At 41.2% G+C, this 22,400-nt stretch overlaps 2 protein-coding genes across 3 annotated transcripts in view; one reads left to right on the forward strand and one right to left on the reverse strand.

Annotated features, from left to right (window-relative positions):
• The window catches only part of loxhd1a (lipoxygenase homology PLAT domains 1a), a 29,315-nt gene extending 23,868 nt beyond the window's left edge, over positions 1-5,447 (forward strand). Inside the window, exons 37-41 of the mRNA XM_071465323.1 lie at positions 1,912-2,097; positions 2,396-2,566; positions 3,123-3,261; positions 3,561-3,716; positions 3,811-5,447. Of these exons, the coding sequence (XP_071321424.1) occupies positions 1,912-2,097; positions 2,396-2,566; positions 3,123-3,261; positions 3,561-3,716; positions 3,811-4,291 (1,133 nt within the window). The 3' untranslated portion in view covers positions 4,292-5,447. The remainder of the gene's footprint in view (positions 1-1,911; positions 2,098-2,395; positions 2,567-3,122; positions 3,262-3,560; positions 3,717-3,810) is intronic.
• Positions 5,448-5,558: 111 nt separating this feature from the next.
• On the reverse strand, positions 5,559-20,706 carry ark2ca (arkadia (RNF111) C-terminal like ring finger ubiquitin ligase 2Ca). 2 transcript variants are annotated; one of them, XM_071465312.1, is made up of 9 exons: positions 20,310-20,452; positions 17,648-19,288; positions 12,509-12,809; positions 12,293-12,418; positions 12,018-12,147; positions 11,165-11,269; positions 10,724-10,819; positions 10,527-10,627; positions 5,559-9,540 (listed from the first exon to the last, which is right to left on the reverse strand). In XM_071465312.1, the coding sequence occupies exons 2-9, from the start codon at positions 17,667-17,669 to the stop codon at positions 9,423-9,425; spliced, it is 999 nt and encodes a 332-aa protein (XP_071321413.1). In that variant the 5' UTR covers positions 17,670-19,288; positions 20,310-20,452; the 3' UTR covers positions 5,559-9,422. The 2 variants fall into 2 exon arrangements, with proteins under 2 accessions (XP_071321413.1, XP_071321411.1); XM_071465310.1 differs by lacking the exon at positions 17,648-19,288 and having other exon boundaries at positions 20,310-20,706.
• Positions 20,707-22,400: the final 1,694 nt, after the last annotated feature.

The raw sequence follows: 22,400 nt of genomic DNA on the forward strand, positions 1-22,400 counted from the left end.
CACTGAAAACATTTTCACACCCTTTCTTAACATACTGTGAATCAACAAAAGTGAGCTGAGGATAGACAACCTGTCGTGTTGCAGTCAGAGGTAGAGCTTCTGCCCTTTCCCTGTGAAACTGTGTACACTGTATAGTTTTAGTGAACATTTCTGTGTAACTTGGGATATTTTTTATGTATTTCTGTACTTCCATTTTCGTACACATCACCTAAGGCCATGGTTCCTAATCTTTCTGGCTTTTGTCTGCTTGTTTCTGCTTTACCTTTTCTGCAAATCATCTGGTGACCCCTGCAGATTTATCAAGCCACCTCTTGGAGGGTCCCAGGTTGAAGATCACTAAGTTTTCGTTGTATGAGATCAGATGATCCCTATCGTTTACACCAGAAAAAGACTAATCTTTGGCGAACACTTTTTCTGTTGACATTTGTACCAGACCTGTGAGGCAAAGGAACTAAAGAGTTCAAATGTATTCAACAAATGAGTGAATTTCAAGTTTTCTTATTAGCAATATCAGCATGATCCATCCATCCTTCCCTCTCTGGGTCAGCATCAGGTCAGGTCCAGGGATGCTCAGAGCAGCTCAGATACTCTCTTTCATCTGTAACATCCTCCAGCTCCTGCTGGGAGATCCCGAGGGACTCAGTGGTCAGCTGAGACCAATCATCTGTTAAGTGTGTCCTGGGTCCACCTTCAAATGGCTAACTTAAAAGCAGACGAAGAATTGATTCGTAGGACCTCTTCAATCAGTGAACTCCTCACCCATGTCATCCACTTGGTAGAGGCTATTTTTGTCTCAAATCAAATTTTTTTCACTATCCAAGTTAGGTGGTTATGTTATGTAGATCCTCATTTGACCTGTCCTTGTGCAGTGGTTTGTGTTTTCCATGATTGGAATCATTTATGTTTGATTCCAACATGGTAATCGAAGAAACCCTGTCAGAAACCCTCCATGCGGTTTTGCTCTCTCTTTTCTTCATGCAGTATTTTCTGTAGCTCAGTAGCGCTGCTGATCAATACGATAGTGTGGCGAGAAGTCTGAGCCGACTTCAAAGGACTGCTCCCTGCCCTTGGCAGTTACTGGAAGCTAAGATGTAGCTCTGCACCACCACTCAGGCTCTGCAAGGAATAATGAGCCAGGCTGATAGACACATATGCACATAAAGGCACAGGCACAGACAAAATTACATATGTGACGCTGTGCTTATGGTGATATATTTCTTGTGAAGAGGCTTTGGATGTGAAGTATGCAAATGAATATATACAGACGTAAAGGAAAAGAAAATAATTTAAGGTAACAGCAACTAAATGCAATTCTTAAAGTATTGGTAATTTTTATTGCTCATTACAACTACAGAGCTCTTATTGGCTTTCTATCTTAGTGTACAGACACGAGGAAAATGTGCTGCAGACTGAGTGGTATCTAACCCCCAGTGATGAAATAATGAAACACAGAGGGATTATAGATGTGCTCTCTGAGTCAGAGGACACAGCTCTCTCTGCTCCTCATTTATCTCTTTGCATCATGTGGTTGGTTGTTAGCTGATCAGTTTTCTTGTGGCTTTACAATCTCAGTGTTTATTAGTAATTCAACAAACCCCTGCAATGGTTGAGATGCACTGCAATTCAAAAAGCTCTATGACAAAGTGCAAGCACTCTTAAATTTATATTAATTATATATGTATATATTCACCACACTAAAGCTGTTCACAGACGAGAGGTCATTCTATGTAGTTTCCATGTTCATGTAGGTAATGATTTCAACTCACACTTCTAGTCATGTTGTCTTTGTTTCATCCAATGTTTTTTTTTCTGTTGAGAAAATCAAAACAGGACAAAGCACTTAAATTTATACAGAAAGGCAGAATTTCAGATATTTTTTTCCCAGTGGGTGACTCTCTCCTGTCTCCTCAGGAGCGGGCACTGATGCCAATGTGTGGATCATCATTTTTGGAGAGAACGGGGATACGGGGACACTGGCACTGAAAGAATGCCAAAAGTCCAACAAGTTTGAGCGCAAGCAGGTGGACACATTTCGCTTCTCAGACATCCTCAGCCTAGGAGAGCTCTCCAAAGTACGAGTCTGGCACGACAACGCAGGTCAGCCTCTCAGATAAACAGTCACTCTGAATGGTGGGCTGATTTAAGATGCACTTTGTAACTGCCATTATGAAAAGTGATATATAAATGAAGCTTCCTTGATAAAATTACAATTTAAGTCAAAATCACACAAATCTGATCTGATAACCAACAACTGCTGCATCACTGGTCTGACTTTGAGGAAACACAGCTTTTTATTTAATAGCCTGAAAAGTTCCTGTATCATTCTTTATTTTTATCACTCTTGACAACATCTTTACTTACTGTCTTGCTTGTATCCTGTTCCCATTACCCCCAGGTCTTGCTCCAGGATGGCATTTGGAGTACATTGATGTGAAGGATGAAGTCTTGGACAAAACATTTCGTTTCCCCTGTGACCGCTGGCTTGCCAAGAATGATGATGACGGACAGATAATGAGAGAACTGGCCTGTGCTAACAACGACTACTTAGACCTCAATGAGAAGACCAGTAAGGCCAACACATACAACACAATTTTAAGTTGCAGGCTTAAGATTTCAGTCCTGATTGATTTGGTAACCCCTGTGGTTGGTGCAGTTTAATATTACCCATAAGGCCCCATAATTCTGGAGGCAACAAACACTCATTGAGCTTTGTTAGAAATATAGCAGAGGAGCAAATGGTACATCTGTTTACAGTGCAGCCAAACAATCTCACAATGTTTTGAATAAAGCAGTAGGAGTAACTAAATACAGCTCTGATATGGTGTAAAGGGAGTGAGCAGTAAACAGAGGCAGCCATGGGACAAAATTACATGTTGCATTGTTTTCAGTGCAGGAAACTGCCACTAACAATAAAAACTACTGTGTAGAGAGGTAATTAGTCCATGAAAATCTTACGAAATGTAACTTTGAATAGTGTTCATTTAATGCAAATTATCCTGTACATTTTTGTGCTAAGGCTTCTTTATGTATGCTGTATATTCTGTGTGGAAATGATGCCATGTTTGTCTGAGGACAACTGGTACAATTAACAAGTAACTGTGTCCATGTTTTCTCTTGAAAAGAATATGAAATTTGTGTCACAACTGGAGATACAGCGGAAGCTGAAACCAAGGAAAATGCCTGGATTGTACTCGAGGGGAAGAAGGGGCGATCAAAAGAATTTGTAATGGAGAACTCCTCAAAGAAGAAGAGGTTCTTGCGGTAGGTGCTTGCTGCAAGATTAATTCAATGAGCTTCAACTTTTTTGCATGAAAAAGCTCAGAGAAATTCACTTTCTCTCCCTCTAATTCTCCCCTTACTCTCATTATGAAAATCCCACTAGCACTGAGTACTTGAGCCCAAACCAAAGCTGCAATCCACTATCATGACATTACGCCATCCTGCTCAGAATTCACTCTGATACAGAACAAGCTGGCAGTGACATGAATGTAAAGCATGTGGGCCAATTTAAGAGAATAGCTACTCACTTACGCAACGTTTTTATGTCCCTCGCTTTTTAGGGGAAATGTTGACAGGTTTGAGTTTTCATCCAAGAACCTGGGTGATATCGCTGGTATCTGCCTGGGTCACACACCCAAGGATGGAAAGAAAGTAAAAGGAGAGGTTTACTGGCATGTGGTGGAAGTCGTCATTACTGAAAGGGAACTGGGAAACAAGTAAGATGATACATCCACATGTACATCTATGTATTCATTGTTTTTTTTTAATCATACTTATATATTTCATTCTTCTCTGTTTCCTCACTTGTAGGTACATCTTCAGTTGCAATGCCTTCGTCCCTCTCTCTCCAAAGAGGGATGATTTCTTGACCTTTGAGTGCACAAAGACAATGGAGAGCTTTGCCAGTAAAGCTCGAAGCCTGGTGCCCGTCAAGTACGAGATCATCGTCATCACAGGCGATGAGAAGGGAGCAGGTACAGATGCCAATGTTTTCATCACTGTCTATGGCTCCAATGGAGACTCAGGCCGGCGGCAGCTACGGCAGAAGTTTCGCAACCTTTTCGAACGTGAGCAGACGGACCGTTTCCTGCTGGAAATGTTGGACATGGGAGAGCTCCAGAAGGTTCGGGTGGAGCACGACAACACCGGTCTGAGCCCCGGCTGGCTCCTGGGTCGTGTGGAAGTCACGAACACAGCCAATGGTGTCACCACCATCTTCCTCTGTGGGAAGTGGCTGGACACTGAGAAAGCTGATGGACAGATCACCAGGGTCCTCTACCCGAAATACTGAAAAAAGTATATCTCTAGACGCTCCCACAGCACAGAGATGTACCCTCATGTTGAAAAGTAATGACCAAAGAGATTTTGCTCTGGAGAGTTTTACTTCTCAGGAACTGAGACAGATTTTTACATCTATAGTTTTTTAAAAATTATATTATGGTTAGATGTTTAATACTGGGAACGCAGCCTGCAATGAAATACTGTGACAATATCTTATTTGGTCAGGAAGCTGAATGTGCCATTGTTTTTAAATTTCATATGCAAGGGAAAGTTTTCTTAGTTGCTTTCTTTTAACAGAGGTTTTATAAAAGATTAAACTCTTTTGTAATACTCAGAACCCTAGTTTCCAACCTGTTTGACTCACTGATGGGTCTATACAAATATCAAGCACTATTTTAACCTTTATTTTAGGGCTGCACTGATTCATGCTTTCTACAGTAACAGTGGATGAAATGTCTATGCATGATGTGAAACAGGTCCCTTCAGAGCGTTTTACTGTCTTTCAGCTCACTGTTTTGGTTTAGTGCCCTGCGACTTTATTGTTTTGGTTCAGACTCACTGCTCTTATCAAACCATCACAGCAGGAAGCTGTTTGCAGTGAAACGCACTGTACACTGTCTGCTCAGCAGCAGATTTACACTCATCAGGTGGCCACAAACACAAGGTAAAAGCATTGTGTTTATTTCATCCACTGCACCCTCATTATAGAAAAAATCAATCATTACTGCTTTAATCCTGAAATCATCCATTTTTCTGGCCACTTAACAGCAGTGGAAAACAAGCTGTAAACACAACACTCACATATTATCACTCTCTAAGTTTATATAGCAAACTTGTTAGCAAACTGTTACCTATTTACACATCCAGTAGTTACGAACCAACTTTATCATTCATTTGGAGTTTAAATTTCTGTCTGTTTGCTCAGTTTTTTCGTGTCACCTTTCACAGGAAATATTTGCCTCTTAAGCTGCTAAAGCTAGAGCAGTGAGAGTGAACCAAAACAGTAACGTTATTGGCCAGAAAACCAAAATAATTTACTATTATCTATTTAAGGTTTCTATAAAGGTCAACAAAGAACTTAAAATGTGCATTAAGTGATGCCCAATGCATCTAGATTGTTTCTACTTGATGTAAAATTCACAAAAAAATGCATTTTATCTTTTCACCCACCAACCTCATAGCAGCCTCTTTAGTGTCAAAGGGTCAAATTATATTCACATCTTCGGGGGAAAAGTTGAGAGAATTAAAGATGAATACATACAGGTCAGAAACAGAGGTCTATTTTATCCAATTTATTACAAAAAGAGCACATACAAAAGGATAATATACAAGCCATGAAATAAAATTAAAATTAAAAAACAAAACAGAACAGTTTGGGTTTAGCAATGCAACTTTTGAAATCATTATCATTATTATTAGTAGTAATAATAAATAAAGTACAAAATTCCACCAAATGTGAATCTAACATTTACCCATAATATGCTCATCCATTTCTTCATCAACACACTCATCACCATTAATGCGCTATTGCTTTAATATTAATGATAAATAGTTCTATTTTCAGATAAAATATCCTATATTGAAAAACATTGCGCAGTCACAGCTAAACAGCAGATTTTCATACAAGGATGGCGGCAGCCCTTTCACTGGCACTTTTTGGGATTTTCTCTTCAGTTTTGTTTTTCAGATTCAAGCAGCAACAAAATTAATAATTTTTTTTTCTGTTATATTCTTTGTATATATTTTCACCATATACTATTAAACCATTGAGACTATATTGAAACCTGAGAAAACATGCATTTTTAGAAAAGGTTGTGCTTTAAAATCCTTGCCTTCCTTTTAGACTGTGAAAGGAAACAGAGGATAGATTCTGAGAGGAGGGATGGACAGTAAAGTAAAAAAAAAAAAAGAAGTGGAGAGAATAGGAGATAGAAGATAAACAGAACAGAAACGTAAAGTAAAGGAAGATGAGTGTAATATTTGTTAAGCCCACAGTGAAACATGCCTCTTTGTAGTCAGAACTATTTCCACAGTATGTGATGCTTCAGTCCTACAAACCAACAGCTATTTTGGACAGTTTGACTTGAATTTTTGAGGAAAATGGCTTTTGAAGACTCCTGTCAAATGTTGTAGCTCCTTCATGACCCATCCTTTTAATTAATTATGCAACCAATAAGGCATGGTGGCTTCATGGATTGATTGTTACGTATTAATGGTGTCAGTAATATGGAAATATCTCCTAACACTTAAAGCGAGGCACTTGTTATGCTTAAGTCTACAAACTATTCTGGAAAAAGAACTGAAGAGAAACACCAGAGAGATGAAATTTAAAAGATAGATACAAAGAGTTAAAGCGAAGGAACATGCTTCACAGATGATCATTATTAAGACCCATAGTGCATTTGTGAGAAGCAGAGCATAAAAAAACAAAAGCCAGAGTTCGTAGTGATAATATTAAACTATCTAAACGACCTTTTTTTTGCCAGTGAGAGGGTTCCCATATTTTAACAAGTGAGTGCAAAACAAAACAACAAAAAAAAAAAGAACCACAAACTAAAACCAGTTCACTTCATTGCAGTTTGTCCACTACATCACAGCATGGGGGATCAGAGAAATTGCATTGAATGGAATGTAACCAAGATCCACAGCACCACATGAGAGAGAGAGAGAAGAGAGAGAGAGAGAGACATAGTGAGAGACTGAGAGAGAAAGAGAGAGAGAGACGGAGAGCGGGCTCAGTAGCTCAGCCTTGGACAGTAAACATCGCACAGCCAGCTTGTGGAGATCAAACAGCAGGGCTAAATTTTTTTTTTCTTTAACTTTTAGTGTTCCAAAAAGTACAACTGCATGCAAAGCATTCCCATTTAAAACAATGCAAAAATGAGGTAATAGTTTTTTTTCATAGCATTTTTGTGTTATTTCTAAATAAATAAATTATGATTCAGTCGCCCCCAAAAAACTATACAAAATTAAATACATACCCACAATATCTACAGTTAGTAATAAATTATGATTGTTAAATACTTAAGGCATCTCAACTGACAACACCCTGTGTAAACTATGAAAACTTCATCACAGATGACTCCACTACAGGAGGAGGCAGTGTCAACACTGGCAGTGCACAAGACAGGGAGAAGTAATCCTTGTTGATTGATCCTTGGCCCACCAGGCTGAAAGAGACTCTGGGCCAAGTCTTATCCTTTACTATCACAGTGCATAGGACAGAGAGGTGTCCTAAAGGCAGCCATTAACACACGGCCCCGTGGAGCTGAAATGACAAGCCGACAAGTAGGGTAAAAAAAAAAAATAATAAAAAAAATAAAGATTGGTGAGACCGAGACTTGTTTTAACAGCCTGAATGTTTTCCTGCTGTCGTGTCATCTCGCGTCTGTGTGCACTGTGAGAGGGAGGCTGCCTCCGTCGCACCACTTCCTACATACAATACGGCATAGCAACCAGCATAGCAACCACAAGGGGAGGTCTGTCACACAAATACACAAGATCAATACGCAAGCTCCTCTCTCTGCTGAAGACGCTGCATGAAATCTATGCCTAAATATATACCAACGCAAATGCAATACCAAGGAAAGAAAAAACTTTTGTTGCTGTAACTATTGTCACATGTGCTTGTTCTTTAGGCAATAAGGTTAACATCAAAAAGAGGATCCCGTCGTTGCCACCAAAGGGGACAGGATGAACACACGCTACAAGTCAGGGGAGCAGCCGCTGACACCGTGCTCTTTTTTTTATTTTTTATTTTTTTATTGTTTGCTTGTTTGTTTGTTTGTTTGTTTGTTTGTTAGTGTCGAGAAGATAGTCACAGCTCAGATTAACTAAGTCATGCACGGCCACCTCTGTACCTTTTTAAATCGAAGTAACGCTACCAAAGCTAACAGCCCGAGTCGATGATGAAACATGCATTTTGAGTACACGCTGTTCTGCCGCTGGCCCCGCGCCGGGTGAAGATGCAGGCAGCTGCATCTTCCTCCCACCTCGCTCTGCAGTGCATCGTAGTTCCCTTTTTTTTTTTTTTTTTTTTTTTTTTTTTGGCTTTGTGTTGTATAAGCACTCCAGTGGCCATGCTGTTAGGGGTTGCCTGAAACCCCTTTAAACACACTCACATTTGCACTTTCTGAACACCCACGCCTTTGTTAGACACATTCTTTAAGTCACACACACACACACACACACACACGTGAACCTGCGCGTCAGGTTCAAGCTACACTGTGACAAAATGCATTTTGGTAAAACACTTCCTACCTATTTTGAAACTTTAAACACACAACGACTCGATCACTGGGCTCGGCTGTCTGCGGCAGCGAAGGAGAAGACCTACTCACATGACACCACCTCACATGACACCAACCCAAGGTAAAATGTACAACTGTATTGCAAAATGTCAAAGCTGCATGATGGAATTAAAACATCAGCAAGCTGGCGCTCGCCCCCAAGGAGGCGACAGTGCACCAGATATCACTTGTTGGTTACTGCTACTCTACTACGACCACAAATGATCTTTAGGTAAACATGGCATCAGAGCATTTAGTTTCTGTTAAGCTTTCTTATGTGGCAGAATATTCATTTTGATTGAAGTGTGTTTGGAAAGAGAGAAATGTAAGAGAGAGAGAGAGAGAGAAAAGAGAGAAAGTAGCCAGCTCAGTGTGGGGTTATGTGTTTTCCACTCTCAGGACATTAAGTCATGGCTTTAAGGACATGCTACACAGCCCGGGGCTACCTACAGTACAACACCACAACAGCAACAACACCCCACTTATGACCAGCAAGCTACAAGTAAACCCTGTGTACATGAGTATGTGTGTGTGTGTGTGTGTGTGTGTGTGTGTGTGTGTGTGTGTGTGAGTGTGTTTGCGTGTCTTTTGCTTCCAGAGGGATGTGCTTCTATATAAAGAGAGTCGCTTGCGGCCTCTCGTGCAGTTAGTTATCCTGGCTTGGCTCAGTAAAGCGTGAGTCAGAAGGGTGGTGATGTCACATGACGTCTGGAGACATTTGGCAAAGCACCCAACGGGAGGGGAGAGGGCCGGCAAGCCGGGGTGGAAGAAAGCAGGAACCACACAAGGGTGATTGACAAGGAGAGGGGTGTGTGTGTGTGGGGGGGGGGGGGGGTGTGTGGTTGAATCTCATCAGCTGTCAGGGTTCAGCTGTGTTTCGATGTCAACTCGACAGATTGGACACTTCCTGCTGGTGGCCAGCCATTGGTCCACGCAGCCCTGGTGGAATAGGTGCATGCAGGGCAGTCTCCTGGAGGACAGAGAGACAGAGAGACACGGGGTCAATGTTGATACGCTTTGGCAAGCACGAGTGTCCCAGCGCAAACAGTTATGGGCTTCACAAAGAACTTCTGAAACCTGCAGGGAGTTAATTTGGTTCATTCAGGCATGTAGAGACAACTTCTGTTGAGTCATGGATCCCACACGCCTCTCAGACAGCTGAGCCTCCATATGCTGTAAACTGACTCTCTGTCCTCATCCCTGGGCACGGGTCCTTCTCCCCTAAAATTCACCCCCCAACTTGGTTTTAAATGCATAGCGTAGGTCCACGTGCCTCTGTCAGTGCTTAAAGGAAGAGTCCAACATTTTGGGAAACAAGCTTATTCGCTTTCTGATGGAGAATGAGACGAGATGACTGATGCCACATTTATATATGTGTGTTAAATGTGAAACTACAACCAGCAGCTGGTTAGCTTAGCTTAGCACAAAGACTGGAAACAGGTGGAAACAACTAGCCTGGCTCAGTTAAATGCCGTCTAGCGCCATTAGAGCTTATTGATTAACATGCTTGTTTGTTTAATCCATAGAAGAACTGAAGTGCAACTGTAACCAAACTGTACTGGTTATCTGAGAACTGCTCAGAGCAAAGCAAGTACTCTACATATATAGTCCTCTGAAAATGATGATTTTAACACTGATTTTTCTACAGATGAGACAAATGCGATGTAACATGGTGATTTGTGACCTTTAGAAGTTTTGGGATGTAGATTTTGTTACCATTTTGCAAGCTGATCCCCCTGCCTTTCCAGTCTTTGTGCTAAGCTAAGCTAACTGGCTACCGGTGGTGGGTTCATATTTACCAAACAGACATGAGAGTGGTAGCAATTCTGCCATATACCTCTGTGCCAGCAGTAGGGTACGCTTTATGTTGAACTGTGAGCTTCCTGAATTTCCTTTAAAGAAAGGTGATGTTTTAGTGAAAAAGGTCAGAGTCTGGGGCTCTGAAGGATTTCTCACCTGACGTCCTCTCCATCCTCCAGCATGGACAAACAGATGGTACATTTCTCATCCACATCTGTTTCCTCCTCCTCCCCAATCTTCAGCTGCAGGGGCTTCCTCTGTTAGCAGGTCAGGTTACAGACAGACAAAAGATTAGACCATTAAACCCAGAGTGAATAATTGAGTTATTAACATGCTGCAGTTATCTGCCCTACCTTCTTGTATTTGTGTGGGAAGGTGAATCTCTCTATGGTTGTCTGAACAGCTCCTCTACTGACACTCCCCAGCCGGTCCTCCAGCTGCAACAGCTCCTGAAGACAAAGTACAGTGGACTGAAATAGAATAGCACATAACAGCTACTAAATGGACACTGTTTTCTCAACTGCTGTTTTCAAGCTCAAGAATGGGCTTCAGTTTTCAGAAGAAGCCCTTTAAGCATTCAAAAAACAAAGAAAATCTGGACTGATTTACATTTCCATGACAACTGAGCAAACTCCATCTGCTGATGAAGATCATATGATATGACTGAAAGCTTTAGTAATATAAGGTAAAAATGCAGATGTGATGGCACACTGACACAAAGTTTGACAGTTCGTTTACAAAAAAAAAAAGGGCTGGGTGGATAATATATGAAATGTATTTCGGGATGTATTTACCTCATAACTTTCTCGCACAGCGGTGGCATGCCTTGAAGGATTCAGACTTTGCAGTGCCAACAGGTGCAGCTGGGGGTACGGGTAGTTTCTGATTTCATGCACAACCTAAAGAGAACACCATCATATTACAGCACTGCTCATTCTGCAGCAAAATACAATTTTCCTACTTTGTTTTCATACACTGTTAAAAAACCAAAAAAAAAAAAAAAGGATTTTTGAGAATACCGAAGGTGAGACAAACAACAAAAGTGTGTCTCCAAATACACGCTCCAAAAGGAGGTTGAAGCAATCATTAACATCACATTCAAGTGCGTCCTTTTGTGTGAAACTATAATTATTACGGAGTCAAATGTTTTGTATCTCTGTAAAGGTGAAATCTGAACTTTGTGTTGTGTTAACTGTTTAGCAGAATGTGCGGTCTATGTGATCGTTGTGTGAAAGGTAAAGAGATCTGTGTGAAAATGATTAATTATTATGAGTTAAAGGGGAACTCCACTGATTGTACGCATCAAAGAATGGTTAGAGGTCTTGAGGATTTTATGTGCATATGGGAAAAAAGTTGTATAAGCTCTGTTTGTGGCTCCAGATGTAGCTGTGTAAAGTCTCATTAATTGTAGTTCTTTTCATAGAATTTTTACTTCAAGTTGCATTGTGGGTAATGCGTGTGCCAGGTTCTGACGAGGAAGAAGAAAGCACTGAATCTGCTGCATCAATTTTGGTCTGTTTTAAGTGCATCAGCTCAATGGAGAAAACTCAAACTCACCGATATCTATTGAAAAAAATAACACATAAATTATGGCAGCAAAATTCATAATAAGGAACAGCAGGATACAACAGTCTGTGTTGAACATACCACTTGTGCAGAGGATGTGTTCCTGGGGAAGTGGTGCATTCGAGGGGAGGCTAGGTAATGCTGATAGTGCTGTGGAAGCTGCTGGAGCTGGTACTGGTGGTGAGGGAGGCCGGCATCTACGCTGAGATCCCTGCAGGCAGACAGACAGGCAGCTCAACCAACACTGTCACCCATGTTAGGCAATGTGACAGACAGACAGATGGGTGCAGAGATGAAATGATGGGGATAATTTCTTGACTCTACAGGACTCTCGTTAACCTCCAGCAGTGACTCACCAGTCGGTGCCTTCGGCCAGGTACCGCGGCTGCTGTGTCATTGGCTGGGGAACGTGGAGGGGAGGGGAGTACTCATAGCCTGAACGCAGTCGGTGAGGGTTCAGGGGAATACGCTCCTGGGTTCTTCTGCAATAACATAGAAATATTTGACTTGGTATTGGTATAGGTATATGTATATGTATCTGCATCTGTATTTGGATGTGGGTGTGGTTTTACCTGGAGTGCGGGAGGATCCTGCGGTGCTGCGCTTCAAGAAGCTGCTGCTGGATGAGGTATTGCTGGTGTAAGGCCTGAGGTAGGAATGGAGGCCCCGGCACATCCTGGAACTGAGGGGGTGCAGGCAGGGCAGTGAGGGGCGGATGATGTGCCGGGGGCAGGTGGGTGGCCAGGCCTGTCTGAGGGGGCTGGCTGGCGTGTCCTAGAGGGAACTCTGCTGAGATGGGCGCCTGGGGAGCACCCAGGTGAAAGTGTCGGCAGGAGGTAGCATGGCTGTTGTGATGCCTGGTGAAGTGTGCTCCTATGGGAATCAAATGCAAGTGATCAGAATTGAGCCAGATAAGCCTGTGATTACTCCCAACTACACAGACACCACAGAGACCCACACAAACCAGTGACAGGCACATATTGACACACATAACTGCACGTAATAGGACAAATTTGGCCCGTCTGGCTCGCTCTCACGCACAAGTACATTTATCAACATTTAACAACTGATCACACTGAGAGAACATAAAAACAGGAGAGTCCCAACACAGGAAGAGACAAGACAAGACAGACAAAACAGCAGATGGATGATACAAACACTGAGCCCCCTGTGGAGAACCATCTAAACCCACAGACAGATTGCACCCAGTGGCCTCCCTGTCCACTTGCCATAGTATAGCCAGCAGGGAGGATGGATCTTCACTAACAGCCTGGGGTGTTTCTGAGGAGAACCACAGCACCGAGGGTTGTCTGTGGTCCGTGGCAAGTCAATTCAATAGATTAACGTTCTAAATTATGATTGCTGTTTGAAGGAACACTGTAGATTTCTCATGAAAACCCTCCATGAGTGTGATAATAGTCAGGCACCACAGCAACTGAGGTGGGCTCAAAAGATTATCCGCCTTTATTTCTACCCTCCCCCACCTCTCCCATTAGAGGTGGAGGAGACATGACATTGTGTGGTAGTCAAACTGAATCACCTCTGTATTGACTTACACATAACAATCAATACAAATTACTGAGCTGACAGAAAGGAGGGCTGGACAGAGGGTGAGGAGGTGACAAACCATTACTACTTCAATTTCCCATTACAGCTTTGTAGGTTTCTGGAGCAGGAGGCAGACAGGCAGCAGGGTTTGGAAGATGGACTCTGCACGGCCTAGAAATATATTCAGTCCCTTCAAGTTTTATTATCTAATCTACTGTTGTGTCGACTGTTTCAAGCTGAATCAAGCAGATTAAATCTGGACTTGTTATGCAGTAATATGGACTGACACTGTATGTCTAATATGAGCAAGTGGGAGGATTTAGCTATTAGTTCATGGTTTGTGATATATTTAGCATTTGCTGACAAATGTAATTCACATAGGATGGTTCACTGTCTTGGGATCTAATTCACAAAATAATTCTGTAACATTTTCATTTAATTTAAACACAAAGTGTACATGAATTATATTCATTTATTTTGTTTATTTAAAGGAGCAGTTTGACATTTTGGGACATACATAGATTCGCTTTCTGCCAAAGAGCTGGATGAGAAGATCAACACCACTCTCATGTTTGTCCGTTAAATTGAAGTCAGCAGCTGGTTAGCTTAGCTCAGCACAAAGACCTGAGACAGGGGGGAACAGCCTTCCTCTATGTACAATTGCAAAATTTGCCCACCAGCACCTCCAAAGTGTGAAGTATCTTATAGATCTTATATATATCTAATACAGAGCTTCCCAACCTTTTCCATCTCATGACCCATTTGAAAATTTGAAAATGTTTGTGGCTACATCCGACCCTGTAACAATACAGAGGCTAAATAATGCAGACTCTGAGCACTTTTTTTATTTTAATGATAATGATCAAACATTCAGGATTGAACTGAAAGCAGGGGAAACTCAATTTTTCTTTTTTGTTTTAATTCTTATTCTTCCTGTTGCTAACAAGTATACGATATACAGTATACGGTATAGTATATGATGGTGGCAAAGTGATCGGCCAACGACAACCTAAAAGTTCCTCTCTTTGGCTTATTGCACCGATAATATGAAAAATGAAAAAAAAGAAAGAAGTTTTTTAATATTTTCGATGTTTTTAAAGATCATTTTGTTTTAAAACATCCAAAAAACATTATTTATTTTTTATGATTACATATTTTCACAAAAATGTTACTGTTGGCCCACGGGTTCGGTATTTAACCTAAATGAAAACATGACAATTTGTTGTCTTATGGGGATTATGTGATGCACTGTCCCACCCAAGAAATACTCTGATGCGCTCGCTTTTGTACCAATTCAGCGAACATGATATTAGATGTAATTTAGTGAGCTTTAAAGGTACCAGTAAGTGGACTTTAACGTTAGACAGAGCAAGGTTAGCTATTTCCTCCTGTTTCCAGCTAACCTAAGCTAACCAGCTGTCTCGCTCTGCACCAGAAAGCTAATAAATGGATTACCTAAAGGAAAAAAAAAAAGAAAAAAGAGTCAAGCATTGCTAATATGACAGATTTGCATGATTGTTGTTTTGCTCCATTGTATGTAGCCTCTGGACATGGAGAGCCAGTGAACCTTGAGAGCCATGACCAGACTGAGACATTTGGCTGAGGAAGTAGAGCAGAAATGGCAGACTGGTGGTTGAGTTTGGTAAAAGGCTGCACGTCACTTTTGTGTCGAGCCTGTGACCTGATAAGACAGGACACCATGCGAAGCTCGGAGTAAACATGAAATTATTTGTCTCTGGGCTCTTCCGCAGCATCAACTGCTGACATTAATATTTGACAAACTGCAGAGCTGCCAGCACTGTTACATCTCTGCTTCGTCTTTGACTTACAGGCATAAAAGGCCCGATTGGTGCAGAACAGACCCCCACCCATCCACTGTTCTTCACTCCTCACCCCTGAGCTGCTGCACACAGGCAGCCCCTCCCCCACGGTGTGGCTGCAGCATGGTGTCCCTGTTTGAGTGACAGCCCATAAGCACCACCCACCAGCGACTGCAGCAGTCTGACATTAAACCTGTGTCTCTCTCTCCCCCTCCCTCCCTCGCCCCCTCCCTCACCCTCCTGCTGCCATCACTGCAGCTTTGCAATCACACCTCCTTTCTAATGTAATCCTGTCTTCTAGCCTAGTCCAGTGATCTTCCATCATGAATAAGAGCCGTGTATTATGCAGTTTTGGTTTTTTTTGGAGACCCATCACCACACCAGCTGATATCATTCACTTGCAGATTCGCAATTCGAGTGTGGGACTAAGGAGAGAAATAAGCCTCTGTGTTGTACAGTTGGACTGAAAATGTGTGTACAAATTGCTCTAGAGGGCTCATGCTTGCACGCTGCTCACTGACCTTGATTCTGTACATGGGTCAAATGAGGACAGGGTGTGTGCTCAGTGGAAGACAAAACATCTGACGTTAATGTGGTCTGAACTAGCGCAGCTACCGTGGTTTAACATATGCATTTCAGCCGTTAAGTTATTAAGAAGTCTGTTGCAGTAGTCGCTGGCAATAGTCGTCGAGCACATATGGCTATTTCTCAGACACACCTTATGCCTGCACATAAATAACTCTAACTATTTCAGACATTGTGAACAGATGTAAGGCTCAAGTGGCTGGGATGGGACAGGAGGGAGTCCCACACTTGAAAACTCCTTAAATTGCTGAATCTATATTTAAAGTTTGCAGCTAAATGCTCAAAATTAATGACACCAGAGCCTGTGCTACATATTGTGACCAACTGCCCTACTTCCGAACTTTTTAAAGAAGCAAAAGGCTTTTTAATGCATTGTTTGCACTGAGAGCAACCATTAAAGCCAGACGGTGCAGTAATAAACTTAACATTTAGGAAAAAATTGAACTTATAATTTGCTATTTTATACTAGCCTACAAATAATTTTGTAGGCTAGTATAAACATTCAACCCTTGTGCAATTAAAGACACTTTGTAGACAACCTCTAGTTCAATATTACCATTATTTGCTTACAAAAACTACATCAACATTTTAATTTTATGTTAGACTCCCTGCAATAAATAATCAACCATATCTGCACAATGAGACACATTAGGTTTTGTCACACTGTTGTCGGAAGCTACAAACAGGCCACTGGCTGACTATAAGAATTTACACTGCATTATAAAACTGCTGCTTTCTGTGACTGAAGAGTTTATTTGTATGAATGTGTCAAGGTCTGTTGTGCTACTTAACAAGAAAAGAACTGAATGAAAGAGCCCAGCAGTTTAGACATGACACAGAGACACAGATATAAAGCTTCACAGATAAAATCATCGCAATTCAGTGATTGAACCAAGCTGATTTCTCGTCATGCTACACATTTGAAGACTCTTAAAGGAGCAGTTTGACATTCTGGGAAAATCTGCTTATTCGTTTTTAGGTGTAGATGACAAGATACCACATTGATTTCTGTCTGTTAAATACAAGGTTAAAGCCAGAGGCCAGTTATCTTATCTTAAATACCCGACACAGGGAGACAGAGCCAGCCTGGCTCTTTGAAACGATAACAAAATCCACCTATCAGCAGCTCCAAAGCTCACTTATAATCATGTTATGGCTCCCTTATTTAAACCAAGTGCAAAAATTACATGTTTGGTTATTTTGAGCTAAGCTAACTGTTGGCTGGCCATAGCCTCACATTAAATGTACAAGTATGAGAAAGCTTCTCATCTAGCTCCACACTTGAAAGCAAACAAAACATATTTCCCAAAATGTCGAACTACTCCTTTGATTACACAGGAAAGAACTGAACAACCTACAGAAGAATGTAGCTCAGTGTATTAATGTAAGGAAGAGAGACTTTAAAAGGTCTTTGGGGTTTAGATACAGGTGAGTTGAACCTCAAATTAGGATGAAATGATTAATATATACAGTGGAGTGCAAAAGTCTTTCCAATTCAAGTGAAAGGGAAAGTGGCCTCAGACTTTTGTTGCCTTTATTATCTTTAGTTTTTTGGGTCATTTTAGGTCAAGCTATAAATCAAATGCAACATATTTAACATGATTTTTGCATCAGCATGTTGAAGTACATTGATTTTTTTTTTTTATCATTCTTCTCTGGTTGTTTTATTCAACCATTCCTCAATTAATTTTACAGAAAACTGACTGCAGTATATCAGCACATACGTCGATCAACATCCCAATAGAAAATTATATATACCATGATAGAAGAGTTTATCCATGTCGCCCAGAGTGGTTCCAATGTTAACTCAACACAATGAACACCAATGAGTGGATGTGAGGGAGGCTGTGTTTCGTTTTTATAAACAATAGTGTATGGATTAGGAGAAAATTACAGCGTGTAACATTAAATATCAATGCTGGTGTGTTTCAGTATTAACATGCTTTGTTTTTTTCTGTTTTTTTAAATGATAGAAAATTTGGTTGCCCCTACTCCAAACTAAGCAGAGCAGCAACTTGAAGAAAACTCTGTCAAAGACAGCTGAGAAATGAGAGCACATATAGAGTGAGGGGACCGTCTCAGTGACAGCACAGTGTGGAGGGAGGAGGGGAGGAACACATGGAAATCAGCAAAAAGCACACTGAAGGTTAGGAAGAAAACTACAGTCTTTATTGGAAAATATTAGGATGTGTGGCACTGTGTGATAATAGTAATAATAAGAGTAATATGTCCTATATAACCATAATAATACCATGCAAATTAAGACCAAAGGCAAGGCCCGACCATGCTCTCTGTAGGGTTAACAGAACAGAAGCAGCATCCAATGAGTAGATGTGTATGCTTATAGCACATTTCAGTACAGCAGGGACATCTCTACACAAAGATTACATTGGAATCTGCTGTTCAATGTGGAAAAACAAAAGTATAAAATGACCATGCATTAGGATCTAATACAAGAACATAAGGTAGAAAACCACAACCAAAGAATAAAAGACATTTTGATTCTAAAAAGGAGTTCTACAGCAGTGCAGGATATACACATCCCTGTAAAATGGATAGCATTCTGGAGGTGTCTGAGGAAAGACTTGAGAGGGGGCTGTGAATGATAGGGGGGGGCGGGGGGTTTCAAAATGGCAAGATGAATTAGAGCTGAGTCTCGCCAATTTACTGTCAGCGACAAAATCAATTCAGCTAACAGGAACAAAGGCTGTCACACATGGATAGGATTATGACCAGCTGTTTGGACGCCACTATGGCAGGTGCAGTGGACCATGAAAGGTGAAAATAACATCACACAAATTACTGTGATTTTAGTAGTGCAGGGTATTGGCCAATTGGCAAATGTTAGGATAACAGGATTACTGGTCAAAAATGATTTAGAGAAGGTGATCATACAAGCGTTTCATTGGTGACAAAAGCTGGTACAATGCACCTTTGCGAACGGGGGATGGAGACAATATTCAAAGAGTTCGATCAAGCCTGGCTGTAATCGAATCGGGGAGGATCAAAATGTATCCACTTTACAGAAATTTACAGCAGAATGTAGTCTATCCACACTGAATGGGAGAATCACAATGGCAGTCTGTAGTAAAGTCTAATGCTACAAATGGGTTATTCACTAAAGAGCAACATGACAGTATAAATAAAGACAAACTGTTTTCTACAGAAGGTGTTATTCTTTAGTCTGTTACACAGAAGGATACGGTATGAGTGGGAACTCGGTTTTAATGCCAATGTCGTCTTCAGATGGAAAGAGGAAATGAGGAAGAAGGGGTTCACAATACAGCTAGATGCAGAGAACAGGCAGAGGCTACGGCAGACAGCAGCAGATGATCGTTAGCTACACAATGGAGGGGGACAAAGGTCTGAGAAATGCGGAATGTAGAGCCAGCCTCGATACTATGGAACAGGAAAAAAGAACACAAATAAAAGCACAATGAAATCATTGGTGCTACTGCATGTAGTCTTAACAATGCACGTCAAATTATTATTAATGCTACTATTATTATTACATAATCAACACAGATAGCCTACTGCAATGGAGGATGATGTTATTGTTATTGTGCCCAATTGAACGGAGGTGATTATTCGCCTTTATGCAGCTCAGATTTTTCACTGCTGGAGCGCCTGCAGCGAAATTTGCTGCTTTCGTTTGTCGCTTTTCCAGTCCAACATTTTTATGTAAAACGTCACCATTTTATAGCCCATTTATAATAGCCCCTAATCTCAGGTAGAGCCATCACAATGCCTGTCTTTAATGGGGGGGGGGGGGGGGGGGTGCGTTAATTGAATATGTCATAAAAATCGGCGCAGGAAATCAACACACTCGATTCCAGCCGCACACAAAGGGAACAAACAACCCTTGTCATGTCGTTGCCGCTTGCATGGTTAAATTAAAAGACAAATCCAGACAAGAGTCGTGGACATTTTTTTTTTGGCCAAAAGCTGAGCTGGTAAATGTGGACATATCGGGCTGCTGGTATCGTCCAGTAGTGACTAGCGGTGACTGCACAAAATAGCTGCAAACGCACGTAAACACGGCGCAGTGGAAAACGGACCAGACAGGACCGCGCTAGCCGCCGCTGAGGATAAAAGGGGAAAGCGGGGCTGCCATTTGACAGCTGCGGTGATTTGGTGCGGTCAACAGGCCCTGAAAAAACCCCCTTAAAACAAATTATATTCGTGGCGTCTATTACATTAAATCCCTCCACTCACATTTACCACGTTTTAACTGGCTAAATTTACGCGACGCTACAAGTTAGCAAGACGGCTAATGTTATCCGTGGCTATCGAGCTCGCCTTGCTAGCAGGTGTCAGCTGTTTACATCATTTAAAAAAAAAAAAACGACATTTAAAAGAAGAAACGCGGAGAAAATTGTTGGATTAGGGTTAGGATAAAGAAACATACAGCTAGTCATACCTCTATTTCTAACTGAGCCGAAGACGGGGAGAACCAGATATCCAACATGTACTAACACCATCCTCGGTTCTTCTTTGTTGTGTGGGCAGCCAGAGAGACAGATGGTCCATGGAAATGATCCCCTCCAGTCCTCAGCACATTCAAACGGACAGGCTGCGCTGCCTGCACACGCACTCCCGGACGACCAATCACTGGACCCCTCCGAGCAGGACCCTCCGGCTTTGGAGCCCGGCCCCGCCAATGGGATCAGCGTCGGGGCGGGGATGTCTGTGTTTTTGGGCAGCCCACCCCCTCCCTGACTGAATCCACCACCACCACCACCACCAGCCCGGATAAGATACTCAGTAACCCTGTTTCTTCTCCAAGTAAACATGACCCCCCCCCCCCCCCCCCTCATCAGATTACATATATACTGTTTATTTGTGCATTGGCATGTTCGTGCCAGAAAGAGAGAGAGGGAACTAAATTAAAATGAAAATGTAATCTGTAACAGTTTATTCAGTAGGGATGGACAATACCACAGAATTTGATTTTAATCTGATACCAAGTAATACCAGCACCAGGATGCACAGATATCAATCCCTGTATTGGTCCTCATTATTGTTTAAAGCAGCATCATGTAGAGGAGACACTTTATCAATAGGCTACTTCTGAATCTATTTTAATCAACACCAAACATGAGATGTTTATTATTTACTGTTTTTAAGCACAAGACAGTTTTTAAAAGTAAATAAAAATATTCGTTCTGTGAATTCTCTACAGTAAAGAGGTCATCATTGCAAATATTACAGTACTAAGAAGTGTGCCCCATGATTTTTCCACACAAAACATTTAATATGAAAAGCCCTGCATACCCATACATTCATGAAGTAACCAGATTCCATCTACCAATTGGCCTTTTTTTCACAGCACACAGTTTGGCATCACAAAGCAAGAAAAGTACATGTGTAATTGATAAAACTGACAATGTTAAAAATATTCATTCATTAGAAACATTTAAATCCACTTCCAGGGCCCAGATAATGTGCATGCTGGCTCAGCTTTGAACTTCTGAACAGGTAATGAAATAATTCAATAAGATTCACTCATCCAGCTACATTGAAGTGCAGCTTGCATTGTTATGCTTTTACACTGATAACAGTTCACTATTGTAGTATACTGCATTTAAACTGTGAAAATACTTTTACTATGAGTATTTTTAGTACATTTTGCTGGTGATACTTTTGTACTTTTAGTACTAGTAGAATTTTACATTATGGTATTTCTGCTTTTACTGAAGTGAAGGATCTGAGTACTTCTTCCATTGTCTTCAGTTCGTAGACCTCTGTGCCAATTAGACTAGTTTTGCAAGTTAATATTGTTTTATTAGACTTCAACATAACTACAAAAAATCCTATAAGACACTGAACATCTGAGATGTTAAAGGAAAAAAACACATTAGATTAAACTGAATAATTGTTTAAGCTTGTTCTTTTTCACTGTGGGACTTGGTGGATTATTTGTCCCTGTCAGGACGCCTCTGTGGGAAGGAAACAACAGACACAGTCAAATGTAGCTGAATAATCTGTTTCAGATCATTAAGTAATATTTATTTTCTCATCATAATTCCTTTAAAAAACAACTGCCTCCTTAACATATGTTGTGCCATTTTTCTGCACAGCAGATATGCTGAGGACTGTCTGTGTCCTGAAAACCTCTCTGCCTTTAGTCTTAAGCCTGAAGGGTGAAGGAACAGATGGGCATTGGGAGGCTGAGGGGGTCACAAAACTCATAGTCCCATATGTCCTCGTCTTCCAGTTCCCACCATCTAATACTTTTGAGCCTGCTGTGCCTCACAAAGAGCCTTTCATAATGGTTTACTATCAGTGCAGGTCAAACTACTGCAGTCAGTCCCCTTCATTCCCAAATAACCAGCTTTTGATCTTTAATTCTGTCAGACTTCAAAAAAAAAATTACACTGCACGACAGAGAGAACAGAAACATTAAAGAAAAATTAATTTCTCTTCAGTCCTCATGTTCATGAGTCACATTGCCTTGTAATTCAATGAAACATATCAACAAACCATTTAATATTTTTAGGGCAACTAACAA

This window comes from Trachinotus anak, unplaced genomic scaffold, assembly GCF_046630095.1.
Source record: "Trachinotus anak isolate AG129_WGS33_773 ecotype Australia unplaced genomic scaffold, CSIRO_AGI_Tana_v1 ptg000028l, whole genome shotgun sequence".
Classification (NCBI taxonomy): domain Eukaryota; kingdom Metazoa; phylum Chordata; class Actinopteri; order Carangiformes; family Carangidae; genus Trachinotus; species Trachinotus anak.